Source organism: Solea solea, chromosome 18, assembly GCF_958295425.1.
Source record: "Solea solea chromosome 18, fSolSol10.1, whole genome shotgun sequence".
Classification (NCBI taxonomy): domain Eukaryota; kingdom Metazoa; phylum Chordata; class Actinopteri; order Pleuronectiformes; family Soleidae; genus Solea; species Solea solea.
Window position 1 is genome coordinate 5642377 of NC_081151.1, and position 12963 is coordinate 5655339.

The window sequence follows — 12963 nt, forward strand, 5'->3', positions numbered from 1 at the left end:
TTTTGGTGAGGTTTTACAACAGCACAGTTCTCATAACATTTTAGCGATCAATAAAGTTTAATTGAATTGAAAAAACAAAGCGCTTGTCGCCCCCTAGCGTCCCACACGTAATCAAACACGCGCCATGAAGAGGACAGGGCACGGCATGATGGCGAGCAAGAAGGGGAAGATAAGTTTCTCCTCGTGGAGGTATTCACATTATTTTCAACTGGAGAGCAGAGGGAAAAACAACATTTCGGTAACTTGTAGACTGTGTCCCGGTTCAAAAATACTTTCTACGGCGAACAACAAGCAACAGCAATCTGCTGAAGCACCTGGAGAAGCGGCATGCTTCGACAAAGTTAGCAGCTAAGGTAGCTAACGCAGCATCCGAGACCGAGAGTCACAGCAGCGAGCACACACCCACTCCACCCAAGCAGCAGCGAGACGGACCCATAGCCAGGCACAACTTGATAAAACAATAGCATGGTATGTTTAATTGTTTATTTGGATCTCTTTTAGCAATATTTTTTTAATTTTTTAATTTTAGATACTTTATTAATCCCCTTAGGGAAATTACTCTCAGTCTCAGACTGACTGATATTCTCTGCATTTGACCCATCCTAGAATTAGGAGCAGTGGGCTGCTGCAATGAGTAGCGCCCGGGGAGCATTGGGAGTTAGGTACCTTGCTCAGGGGTACCCCAGCCCTTTTTTTTGGCCGGGTGGGGATTTGAACCAGCGACCTTCCGGTTACAAGTCAAGTTCCCTTTCCACTTGGCCACGGGCTGCCCCTATCAGGCTATTATTCCAAAGCACGTGTTTTCCCCCCTCAGATATGTAGTGGAAAACATCAGTACAGAACTGAAATGACGGCTAGAGGGGAACTGCATCAATCAACCTTTATTTAATGGGAGCATTGGAAAAACGTTTTACATTAACTAAAAAGCTACTTTCTCAGTAATGCATTATTTTTTGGTCTAAGTAACTGAGTTACTGAGTGATTTTTTTCCCAAAGTAACTGTAATTAGTTACTATTTTTCAATAACTAGCACAACACTGCTCTCACCTCAACATATTTAACAGCTGTAATCCAGACACTCAAAGCATCTAGACCAGAGTTCAATCACACACGTGTCCCTTATCATTGAGACAAACAGGTCTCCACAAACTACTTTTCCCAGCATAATGGAGAGTGTGCTGTCACAGTCACAACACGAGGGAAAAATATCACATTTCTCAGCATCTTTTTTCACCCTCTATATTTGGTCATATTGGTTGATGCTAAATTCGTGTTGGTTTTTACGATAGTAATATTAATGCATTTTCCTGCAACCCATTTTACACTAAGATGTCACTGTGATATTACTCTTGAGAGCTACTTGTTTAATTCAGGGTAACATTTTTCAAGGTCGGTTTACAATGGGAGGTGGCTCTGCATTTCCACCACACCGACTATAGTTATAGTGGGACTGGGCCTGATGAATGTTGTCCTGCTGATAGTTGTTGTTGTTAGGATTTGTTGTAAGCATGAGAGTTCACAAGAAACTGGTTATTGCCGAAATGTACACTGTACAGCCACTGAATGACAATACACAAAATTAAAATGTACAAGATTGTATTATAGACACATTAGGACAGGTGACCGTGGGAACACTGGGAACACGGTCCAATAATAAAGGCAAACAAATTCAAAAAAGGGGTGAGCAAAAAATCAAGGTAAAAAAAATAACAGACTAACATACAAACGAAATAAATGATATTTGACTGAATGGAACTAAAATCCAATCGCCTAGATTCGCTTAGAGTCATTCTTTTTCAACATTTCAAATGACTAGCACTGCCTGTAAATATTTAACAAATGAACTTGTATTTCTGTTTGCAATGTGACACACTCACATACACACAGGGCAAGGTCCTGACAAATAACCTCTCGGGGGGGGGAAGAATCACGTCAGACTGCTGTCCTCCCTACAGTCATAATGGCGGACGAAGAAAAGTCAACTGATTTTGGTGGCTCATTTCACAAACTGATAAGTGAAGAGGACACAGATGAGCACGCTCTTCACTTAAACCAAGAGAAGCAACAAGGTATAGTGGATATACAATGGAGGGAGGCAATGCTGTATTAACGTAGCATGTCTCTACTTATTTCTGTGTTATCTTTACATGTGTCTTTATTTTTACTGTAGTTATTTGTCAACTGTCTTCATATTGCTCCGATATTGATCCACCTTTTTCTTTGTGCAGTGTCCATGTCTATGGTGACGACTGGATCCGGTTTAAATCATTACAAAGTGCTTGCAGTGAGCCTGGCAGTGCTCGCTGTCATTCTTCTCGCCACTAATATTGGCCTGGGAGCGTATTGTAAGTCACTGTAGAGTCATTTACAAAGAGATATCTTGTTGAGTTGAGTTGTCTTACTGTCATTGCCCACTTGAGCATTGAAATCCCCCAGCAGTAGCACTTTCTTGCTCCAGGGACTCCAAAAACAGCGGTTCAGAGTACCCAGTTTGGGTGTTGTTCGGCCATAGGCACAAACGACACTCGAATCCACCAATGTGAAACCCAATGTACGGGCTCCAAGACGGGGAGCATTAAGCTCACTTCCGCTCGGTGCCCCACACCAGGGGTAATTCCAGAGGGGAAAAGAGCCCGACACCTCTCGAAATTACAATACTTGTAGAATTGCAATAAATCAGACTTGCAGTACAAATCAAATCAGCGCCCAGGTATTGTGAGACAATCCAATCCAGCATTTTTTCCCAGCCCCAATATTTAATGTAATATTAGGTTCTGTACATAGATGTGGACCTAGTTTTTGATCACTTTTGACCTTCTTGACCAGCAGGGTTTAAGTAACATAGTGCTACTATGTCTTCACAACTTACAGACAGCAGACTTGCTGGGCAGAGAACAATAGCAGACATCAGCAGTGAGCTGGCCAAACTACAGGCACAATACGACATTGTGATCCAGAACAGGGATGAAGTCAGGAAGCAACTGGAGAGAGAAATCAGAGAGCAGCTGGACACCAAGTGGCAGCTTGTGCATCAGATGAGGAGATCCAAAGACTATGAGAAACAGTGCGACAAGATTCAAACAGAAATTGTCGCGTTGAAATCCAACTTACTGATGATGGGTGAGGTGATACTTGTTTGTGTTATCAGCGTATTAAATACACCATTGTCATCATAACCCAAATCACACATCATGTTGCCATTTTTCAGAGGAGGGTTGCAGACACTGTCTCCCCGGATGGTTTTACATAGACTCGGCGTGTTACTTCATCTCTGCGTCTGATGGTTTGTCACGTAGAACATGGAGTGATGCAAGACAGTTCTGCAAGAGGTACGGAGGCGACTTGGCTGTGATTGACAACTCTGAGAAAAATGTAAGACTCCATCCATTTGACCCGAATACTCATACTTTCCGGATGAAAACAGCATTTCTGTGTTTGAGCAGTAAAACATACAATGAAAATGTTTGTGTGTTGTGTTTATAATTCTGTGTTGTCAGCGAGCACTGGTTGACTTGACAAAGCCCCACCATATCACCACGGCAAACATAAACGATAATGGCTTCTGGATTGGACTGAGTGATGAAGATGTGGAAGGGGATTGGAAATGGGTGAATGGACAAAGACTGACTGAGGGGTAACAGCTACACATTCATAAATTGTAACTGTCAGTGTTGTAAATGGTTGCAATAGCACATTTACATATTCACTGATCCACTACAATGAATAAATAATGGGTAAAAGTGTTAGAGCTTCCATTATGGCTCAACAAACTAACATATTATGTGTTTCAGGTTCTGGAATAATGGGGAGCCCAATAATTGGAGTAACTTGGAGGACTGTGTAACGGTATATAACAACAGGAACCCCTTTTTGTCCTGGAATGATATGCCATGCTCTTCTCACCTGAGATGGATTTGCGAAAAGGAACCAAGATCTGCAAGTTAGTTTTTGTTTAGGTTTAGCAGTAGTCAAGTTCTTTACAGAATCAACTAATACACAGAATTGTTTTATTGTCAAGTCTTAATTCCACAAAATAGCAAGGCAGATAAAAGACGATAAGAGTATCTTAATCTTTCCTATCTACACACGTTTTGCTACATTACAGATATTTACATCAGTGTTATCACTTTATCAGACAGCATGTCATATAATGTGTCTGTATAATGTATATGGACATATAATCTTTCAGTAAAAGGCTTAGTTGTAAGCATCATTGTTGTATACTTAGAAACTGGCAATTTTGTTCATATGTACAATTTTATAAATAAACACAAACCAAAACGGTGCCCATTTGCTGATTGCTAATTAACTTGTCTGACTAACTCGTCACTTCAGCAACATCAAGAAACTGGTTATTGCCTAAATGTACACTGTACAGCCACTGAATGACAATACTGCAACTGAGCAGAGATTACACAAAATCAAAATGTACAAGATTGTATTATAGACCCATTTGGACAGGTGACAGTGGGAATACTGGGAACACGGTCCAATAATAAAGGCAAACAAATTCAAAAAAGGGATGAGCAGAAATCAAGGTAAAAAAAAAACAGGCTGACATACAAAAACAAATGAAACACAAGACTTTGCAGACCAGTTAAAATGTCCTCACAATAATGTTTTTTTAAACAAAATGATGTGAGGTCAACCGATGTATAGATTGAAATAAATGATATTTGACTGAATGGAACTAAAATCGCATCTCTTAGATTTCTGAGTCATTCTTTTTCAACATTTCAAATGACTAGCACTGCCTGTAAATATTTAACAAATGAACTTGTATTTCTGTTTGCAATGTGACACGCTCACATACACACAGGGCAATGTCCTGACAAATAACCTCTCGTGGGGGAAGAATCACGTCAGACTGCTGTCCTCCCTGCAGTCATCATGGCGGACAAAGAAAAGTCAACTGATTTCGGTGGCTCATTTCACAAACTGATAAGTGAAGAGGACACAGATGAGCACGCTCTTCACTTAAACCAAGAGAAGCAACAAGGTATAGTGGATATACAATGGAGGGAGGCAATGCTGTATTAACATAGGATGGCTCTACTTATTTCTGTGTTGTCTATACATGTGTCTTTATTTTTACTGTAGTTATTTGTCAACTGTCTTCATATTGCTCTGATATTGATCCACCTTTTTCTTTGTGCAGTGTCCATGTCTATGGTGACGACTGGATCCGGTTTAAATCATTACAAAGTGCTTGCAGTGAGCCTGGCAGTGCTCGCTGTCATTCTTCTAGCCACTGATATTGGCCTGGGAGTGTATTGTAAGTCACTGTAGAGTCATTTACAAAGAGATATCTTGTTGAGTTGAGTTGTCTTACTTTCAATGCCCACTTGAGCATTGACATCCCCCAGCAGGAGCACTTTCTAGCTCCAGGGACTCCAAAAACAGCTGTTCAGAGTACCCAGTTTGGGTGTTGTTCAGCCATAGGCACAAATGACAGTTAGGACCCATACCCCCACTTGAATCCACCAAGGTGAAACCCAATGTACAGGCTCCAAGACGGGGAGCATTAAGTATGCTCACTTCCGCTCGGCGCCCCATACCAGGGGTAATTCCAGAGGGGAAAAGAGCCCGACACCTCTCGAAATTACAATACTTGTAGAATTGCAATAAATCCGAATCGCAATACAAATCAAATCAGCGCCCAGGTATTGTGAGACAATCCAATCCAGCATTTTTTCCCAGCCCCAATATTTAATGTAATATTAGGTTCTGTACATAGATGTGGACCTAGTATTTGATCACTTTTGACCTTCTTGACCAGCAGGGTTTAAATAACATAGTGCTACTATGTCTTCACAACTTACAGACAGCAGACTTGCTGGGCAGAGAACAATAGCAGACATCAGCAGTGAGCTGGCCAAACTACAGGCACAATACGACATTGTGATCCAGAACAGGGATGAAGTCAGGAAGCAACTGGAGAGAGAAATCAGAGAGCAGCTGGACACCAAGTGGCAGCTTGTACATCAGATGAGGAGATCCAAAGACTATGAGAAACAGTGCGACAAGATTCAGACAGAAATTGTCGCGTTGAAATCCAACTTACTGATGATGGGTGAGGTGATACTTGTTCGTGTTATCAGCGTATTAAATACACCATTGTCATCATAACCCAAATAACACATCATGTTGCCATTTTTCAGAGGAGGGTTGCAGACACTGTCTCCCCGGATGGTTTTACACAGGCTCGGCGTGTTACTTCATCTCTGCGTCTGACAGTATGTCAAGTAGAACATGGAGTGATGCGAGACAGTTCTGTAAGAGGTACGGAGGCGACTTGGCTGTGATCGACAACTCTGAGAAAAATGTAAGACTCCATCCATTTGACCCGAATACTCATACTTTCTGGATGAAAACAGCATTTCTGTGTTTGAGCAGTAAAACATACAATGAAAATGTTTGTGCGTTGTGTTTATATTTCTGTGTTGTCAGCGAGCACTGGTTGACTTGACAAAGCCCCACGATATCACCACCTCAAACATAAACGATAATGGCTTCTGGATTGGACTGAGTGATGAAGATGTGGAAGGGGATTGGAAATGGGTGAATGGACAAAGACTGACTGAGGGGTAACAGTTACACATTCATAAATTGTAACTGTCAGTGTTGTAAATGGTTGCAATAGCACATTTACATATTCACTGATCCACTACAATGAATAAATAATGGGTAAAAGTGTTAGAGCTTCCATTATGGCTCAACAAAGTAACATATTATGTGTTTCAGGTTCTGGAGACTTTGGGAGCCCAATAATTGGCGTGGCTTGGAGGACTGTGGAGCGTTATATAACAGCGAGAACCCCTTTTTGTCCTGGAATGATATGCCATGCACTTATCACCTGAGATGGATTTGTGAAAAGGAGCCAAGATCTGCAAGTTAGTTTTTGTTTAGGTTTAGCAGTAGTCAAGTTCTTTACAGAATCAACTAAAACACAGAATTGTTTTATTGTCAAGTCTTATGTCCACAAAATAGCAAGGCAGATAAAAGACGATAAGAGTATCTTAATCTTTCCTGTCTACACACATTTTGCTACATTACAGATATTTACATCAGTGTTATCACTTTATCAGACAAAAAGTCATATAATGTGTCTGTATAATGTATATGGACATATAATCTTTCAGTAAAAGGCTTAGTTGTAAGCATCATTGTTGTATAATTGTTGTAAACTGGCAATTTTGTTCATATGTACAATTTTATAAATAAGCACAAACCAACACGGTGCCCATTTGCTGATTGCTAATTAACTTGTCTGACTAACTCGTCACTTCAGCAACATCACTGAAATCACCCCCTCACAGCGCTGCAAAGTGCTGCCGGAGTTGCTTCAGAAGCTGCTGAGTGTCGACGTGCTCAGGAAACGCGTCCTCGGATTTCTGAGCTGCGGTGTAGCTGCTCTGAAGGTCTCCAATCTGGACACAGACAAAAAAAATATCCCTTTTAGCAAATGTATTGGATTGTTTATTGCCTCTTCCACTACTGTGCAATGTGGACCTTATGAATAAATAGTAATAATTACCTTTTCAGAAAGAATGGAAAGATTGAAGTGTGGTTCATACATGTGAGGGGCCAGCGATGCAGCAGTCTGAAGAAAGGCTTTAGACTAGATCAAAGAGAGGACAGTCCTTTACATTATCAACTGACACGTCTATTTCCTACTTAACTAACCCTAATTTTATAGACAAGATGTAAAAAACCTGCTCAAGAAATAAAAGCTGTATGAAAAAAAAGAAAAGAAGTGACTTCACCTGTTCAACACGGCCTTTACGCAGCTCCAGCACAGCCAAGTTGTTGTAGGCCTCAGCATGGTCATTATTAAAAGCCAAAGCCAGTTTAAAGCACTGATAAGCAAGTGTCAAGTCGCCTACACCCTGCAAACACAGAGCACATACACGTACCAGCTTCCATCCATCAATCTTCTACCACTTTATCCTCTACATGAGGGTCACAGGGGGGTTGCTGTGCCAATCTCAGCTGACATAGGGCGATAGGCAGGGTCACACCATGGACAAACAACCATTCACTCTCACACCTTTGGTCAATTTAGAGTGTCCAATTTACCTAATCCCCGTATTGCATGTTTTTGGACTGTGGGAGGAGGCCGGAGAACCCGCGGTCTTCTTGCTGCAAAGGCAAGAGTGCTAACCACTACACCAACCGTGTGGCTCCTCAGTACCAGCTTCTACTTTAATATTTTTACTACACATACAGAAGTTGAACAAACAATCATCAGTCATCTTGGGGATATTTTCGGGGTCCTGTTAACTCACCACAGCCACGTGTCCTATGTTGTACCAAACATCGGCCTGCTCTTCGTCATTGTCCACCAGGGCCAGAGCCCTCTCAAACGAGGACAGAGTCATGTCGTACTGCTGGGCATAGAAGCAGCACAGGCCCAGGTTGTTGTACAGCTGGCAGTTATACACGCCCATCTGGAGCAGCCGCCTAACAGAGAGGGAAGCATACTGAATCACAGATGGGATATAGCGCCTCATTATCTATACTGCCACAACGCCTCATATACACAAGCCTTTGGTCGCAAACATTACTTTCTACACAACTTAACAGCATTCTCAGTCACATTTCATGACAAACACATTATTTTTTTAAAATTAAATTACACCTTGCCTTTGTTTTTCATTGTACCAAACTGCAATAATACACAAAAGACAGACCTGTAGAACCGCAGTGCAATCTCTGGCTGATCAGTATAGAAGTGATTGCTGCCAATGCAGGCTATAGCCTCCACGTGAGTGTTGTCCTGCTTCAGGACATCTTTGTAGTACTCCGTGGCTGATGAAATGTTGTTCATTTCCTGTGAGAATACTGACAGTGAATGTGGTTTTTCTACGTCTCTTAATAACTGTTGCATCTTAAGAGTGGAGTGGTGAAAAATTGAACCTCGTGAATCCGCGCGATTCCTGTTAGAAGGGTGACTTCACCAGGAAAGTGGTCCAGGCCTTGCTTGAAAAGGTTGAGTGCTGTTATTGGTTGATCCAGGCGCTGGTAAACCTGAGGGGAAACACAAAGGCATTGATTTCCTTTTCATTTATCAGCAGACTTTTGGCGAGTTGATAATGCAACATAGTGCCGTTATCTCCATCACTACCTTTGCCAGGTAGAGGTATGTATCAACCACCTCTTGGTGGTTGAGAGCTGATCGAAACTGTTTTTCTGCTTCTCGATATAAACTCAGCCTGGAAAGAGCACAGGTATCACATAATACAGAGATCGTCCAAATTACATTTTTTTAAACAAATGAAAGGAATGATGTTTACTTGCCTATAGTAACATTTCCCCAGCTGAACTTTCCACCACCAGTCTTTGAACTGAGCATGTTCAGTAGCTTGAGCAGCTAAATCCAGAGCCTGGTGAAGAAATATTAAGTCCTTGTTATATGACAATGACAACCAATTCACTTTATGAGGTGAATTTATGCACAACTTACATTTTTCACATCATTTTCATGATGGAAGATGTACTCAAACAGTGCCTGAGAAAGGGAAATTATAGTTACTTGACATGGGGGGGGAAGCAGTCATTTTTGCAGGTCACAGTCAAGAGTCTTACCCTGGACAAGTTTGGCTTTTGGGAATATTTGGCAAGATTTATTCTTGACAAATTAATAAATGGTCCATCTGGATTTGTTAGCATTGAAGCCTGAAGAGACAGTAAGGAAACATCATGTTAACTGATTTTTAAGCAAGTACATAGTGCAACACAATTCATTATATATGTCACAAAGACATTTTCTGAACACAAATCACAAACCAGTTGTTTTCTATTTTAATCAGTGGGAAACCGTGTGCATGCTGACTCACCGTTCCCAGACGGATGAATCTACCAGAAGCACTAGTGACAGGCCGGGCAGTGCTTGATGTGCGGGGAGTTTTGATGGCCTGTTCCATCGTCCCAGGACGTCCCGACTGTGTGCTGGGTCTCACAAATCCTGTGATGGGACGCCCTGACTGTGTCATAGGCCTTGATTATTTCATTAAACACACATACACACACACACACATTAGTGATATTTACATGAGCAAAGGTCTTGAGAATGCTTTTAGAATTAGATTTAGGGACTTTTAATTTGGTATTAGCCCAGCTTTACCTGACAGCTGGTGTGGGTCCCCCACCCTGACTTGTTCCAGGGAGCCTCAGCGATGTTCCAGGGCCTTGAAGAAAGTGAAGGAGGTCTCATCAATTTAAACATTGGGTGTTAATGTTTGAAAATGAGACTCAACTTACGCGCTACTTGAGCAATGGAGCTCTCATCCAGCATCATCTCAGCAATGCCCTCCTGATCGACCTCAATTTCATCTATGTATACCATCTCTGTCAGGGCACGGGTTTTCAAGCTCCATACAGCCTTTAAATGACACACACAACATTCATCATGTATATAGGATATCACTTCTTACAGCTACTGTGTTACAGTTGGGACCTACATAACTATTCACATCACAAACATGAACTTTAACAGCTGCACAGCAGAGAACAGGAAGGACCTGCAACAGGTGGTGAAGGCAGCAGATTGGGTGACCTCACTCTGAACTCCTATTATTTTTATTTAAATAAACCCCCCTCTCTTAATAACCTGGCCTGAATAGGGAATGTAAACAGATGACAGCGAGAAACAGTCAAGTTACCTCTGAGACACATAAGGAGGAGTCCTGAAGAAAGCATGCAGTCAGACAGAAAATCAGAGGGGGAAAAAAGAAGAAAGTAGAGGACAGATGTGAATTAACAGAAGAAAACCAAGGATAAAACGTGCAGTGTACTGCAAAACAAATGATGACGTAAGCTACAATTAAATGAAATAATGATTTCAAGTGAAATAATGATGAAAAGCAAGGGTTAGTTAGGACCGTGCCTATGTGTGTAAGCAGGTTAGCAGGCTTTCCCCTAATCGCTAGCATGCTAGGCTACCACGGTACCTGGTCGTATGGGTTGTCGTGTAATATTTTGGAGCAAATGTCTGAGCACTGTTGGAGTTTCCGTCTCCTGAAGTAGCTCCACGCCAAAAACAAAGGGTCCATCGACACCTCCATGACTTTGGGATCGTAAAGAAACAGAACAGAAAGGTTTAGCGAAGGGTCTGGTAAAGCTGAGGGGAGGCTGACGGCGACGCTTCCTCTGTCGCTCGGCAACAGCGGAGTGGGGGCGGTTCCTTGAGTGACGTAATATCCTGTTACGAAAACTATGTTTTGGACTAAGGACATCACAAAACAACACTACAACAGAAAAATTCTTTAGTTAGGCATAATATAGGTCTTTGACACCTTTTGATTTCATTAATCTTGATATATAGAGGTGGATCTCATTACAAAAGCATGTAAATATGTTAGTGTGGTTTGTGAAGTATATAACTGTTATTCCATAGCGGTGTGTTATAAGGTGTGAAGTTAGATTGGAAAATAATTTTGCCAACCCCTCCCTTTCTCATGTGCTTCAGGGAACTATAGAGGCCATCACATACCAAAAGGATGCTGCTGTAGAAACACCTGGAGTAAGATACAGTACATATGAAAGGCTTCAAAAAACATTTTACATACTAATGGGTAGTACATTAAATCTATGTCAATAAAACTACCTAAATGTTAATCCCATATTTTGCACATAAATCCAGAAGAATTTGAATATATATAATGTGTATATTGTCCATTGTGGCAGTATTACAGAATGCCTATTTTCAAAGGAAGTGGGTTAATTAAATGTAAAATGTTAAAATTCACTTCAATTTGAATCATCCTTGTTTAACTGTGCTGGTTCATGGGCTGACCGTGACTGACTTGTCCTCTCCTACAAATGTTTTTCCTCCTTGCCTCCGTCGAAGGCTCTGATTGGGCGATAGGCGTATACGTCATAACTGTGGGCGGAGCTATGGTGGGGGAATAACAGTGCTGCTCCATCTTTGTAGGATTTGACAGAAGCCTTGACCTGGTGGAAGAGGAGACGGACCGCGAACCGTGGACTAAAGAAGTGCAAGAAGCTTTCCACAATGAATTTAACATATTAGAAAGCTGCGTCTGAAACAGAGACAGCGGTGGTTTATGTTATCTCACTATTAATTCACACGGCCTCGTTAGAAAATGACTATTTTCGGCGGAAATCCAGCGGAAGTAATGGGACACAGTGGCTTTTAATAAATACTCTTTTTTTTGGTGAATGACACTGTATCAGAGAGCCTTCGTACGTGAAAACGACAGAGAGACATGGCTGACAGAACTGCTCCCAACTGCCACCTGAGACTGGAGTGGGTATACGGATACCGGGGACACCAGTGCCGCAACAACCTGTACTACACCGCCGCCAAGGAAATAGTCTATTTTGTGGCCGGTGTGGGAGTTGTGTACAATACCCGCGAGCACAAGCAGAAATTTTACCTGGGACACAACGATGACATAATCAGGTATTTCAATCACACACAAACACACACATTCTTGGACAGCTATTTCAGTGAGGACACTTCTTGACAAAATGCATTCCCAGAGCCCTTACCCTAACTTTAAACCATCACAACTAAATGCTTTGCCTTTAACCTAATCTTGACATAAGCCGGACTCTAACCCTTACCTTAAAACTAGGTTTTTTTTTACCCAACAGCCCTTTAAGGTGTGACACAGAACGAGGACCATGAAAAATGTTCTCATTTTGCCAAAATGTCCTCGCCACCGAGAAGTTGCTTGGTCCTCACAATGATATACATGTACATTCAAACAGCTATCAGCTATTCCTGTGAGGACCCGAACCCTGCCTAACCTTAACCTAACCACAAATTAACGTTTGACCTTTAACTCTTTGACTTAAACCAGCGCCACAGATTCTGCCTCAGATATGAGGTTCTGCCTCATTAGCGCCAGACTTGGCTTTTGGTCCCCAGGAGGACTGATGTTTCTGACAAGGTCAGTGTTTATACCAGAAACGGTCCCAAGGAGATACAGAAAT

At 41.7% G+C, this 12963-nt stretch overlaps 4 protein-coding genes across 8 annotated transcripts in view; 3 read left to right on the top strand and 1 right to left on the bottom strand.

Moving 5' to 3' along the window:
• Positions 1 to 147: 147 nt before the first annotated feature.
• LOC131445163 (C-type lectin domain family 4 member M-like) lies at positions 148 to 4286 on the top strand. Its single transcript, XM_058616066.1, has 7 exons — positions 148 to 468; positions 1888 to 2069; positions 2229 to 2345; positions 2872 to 3120; positions 3209 to 3372; positions 3498 to 3634; positions 3792 to 4286. The coding sequence occupies exons 2-7, from the start codon at positions 1961 to 1963 to the stop codon at positions 3943 to 3945; spliced, it is 930 nt and encodes a 309-aa protein (XP_058472049.1). The 5' UTR covers positions 148 to 468; positions 1888 to 1960; the 3' UTR covers positions 3946 to 4286.
• On the top strand, positions 3813 to 7242 carry LOC131445164 (C-type lectin domain family 4 member M-like). Its single transcript, XM_058616067.1, has 7 exons — positions 3813 to 3846; positions 4820 to 4999; positions 5159 to 5275; positions 5825 to 6073; positions 6162 to 6325; positions 6451 to 6587; positions 6745 to 7242. The coding sequence occupies exons 2-7, from the start codon at positions 4891 to 4893 to the stop codon at positions 6896 to 6898; spliced, it is 930 nt and encodes a 309-aa protein (XP_058472050.1). The 5' UTR covers positions 3813 to 3846; positions 4820 to 4890; the 3' UTR covers positions 6899 to 7242.
• On the bottom strand, positions 6944 to 11146 carry ttc8 (tetratricopeptide repeat domain 8). Of its 2 annotated transcripts, XM_058616063.1 has the most exons (15): positions 10953 to 11146; positions 10665 to 10688; positions 10264 to 10384; positions 10127 to 10190; positions 9840 to 9999; positions 9589 to 9678; positions 9467 to 9511; positions 9301 to 9386; positions 9128 to 9215; positions 8920 to 9030; positions 8694 to 8833; positions 8289 to 8463; positions 7767 to 7889; positions 7538 to 7621; positions 6944 to 7430 (listed from the first exon to the last, which is right to left on the bottom strand). In XM_058616063.1, exons 1-15 carry the CDS (start codon positions 11064 to 11066, stop codon positions 7314 to 7316), a joined length of 1542 nt encoding a protein of 513 aa, XP_058472046.1. In that variant the 5' UTR covers positions 11067 to 11146; the 3' UTR covers positions 6944 to 7313. The 2 variants fall into 2 exon arrangements, with proteins under 2 accessions (XP_058472046.1, XP_058472047.1); XM_058616064.1 differs by lacking the exon at positions 10665 to 10688.
• An 809-nt stretch (positions 11147 to 11955) lies between these two features.
• Positions 11956 to 12963, top strand: part of eml5 (EMAP like 5) — a 37016-nt gene continuing 36008 nt past the window's right edge. For all 4 annotated transcript variants that reach the window (XR_009233793.1, XR_009233794.1, XM_058615865.1 and 1 more), the window contains exon 1: positions 11956 to 12427. Coding sequence is in view for 2 of the 4 variants with exons in the window: in XM_058615865.1 (XP_058471848.1) it covers positions 12231 to 12427 (197 nt within the window). In the remaining 2 variants the exon portion in view is untranslated. The remainder of the gene's footprint in view (positions 12428 to 12963) is intronic.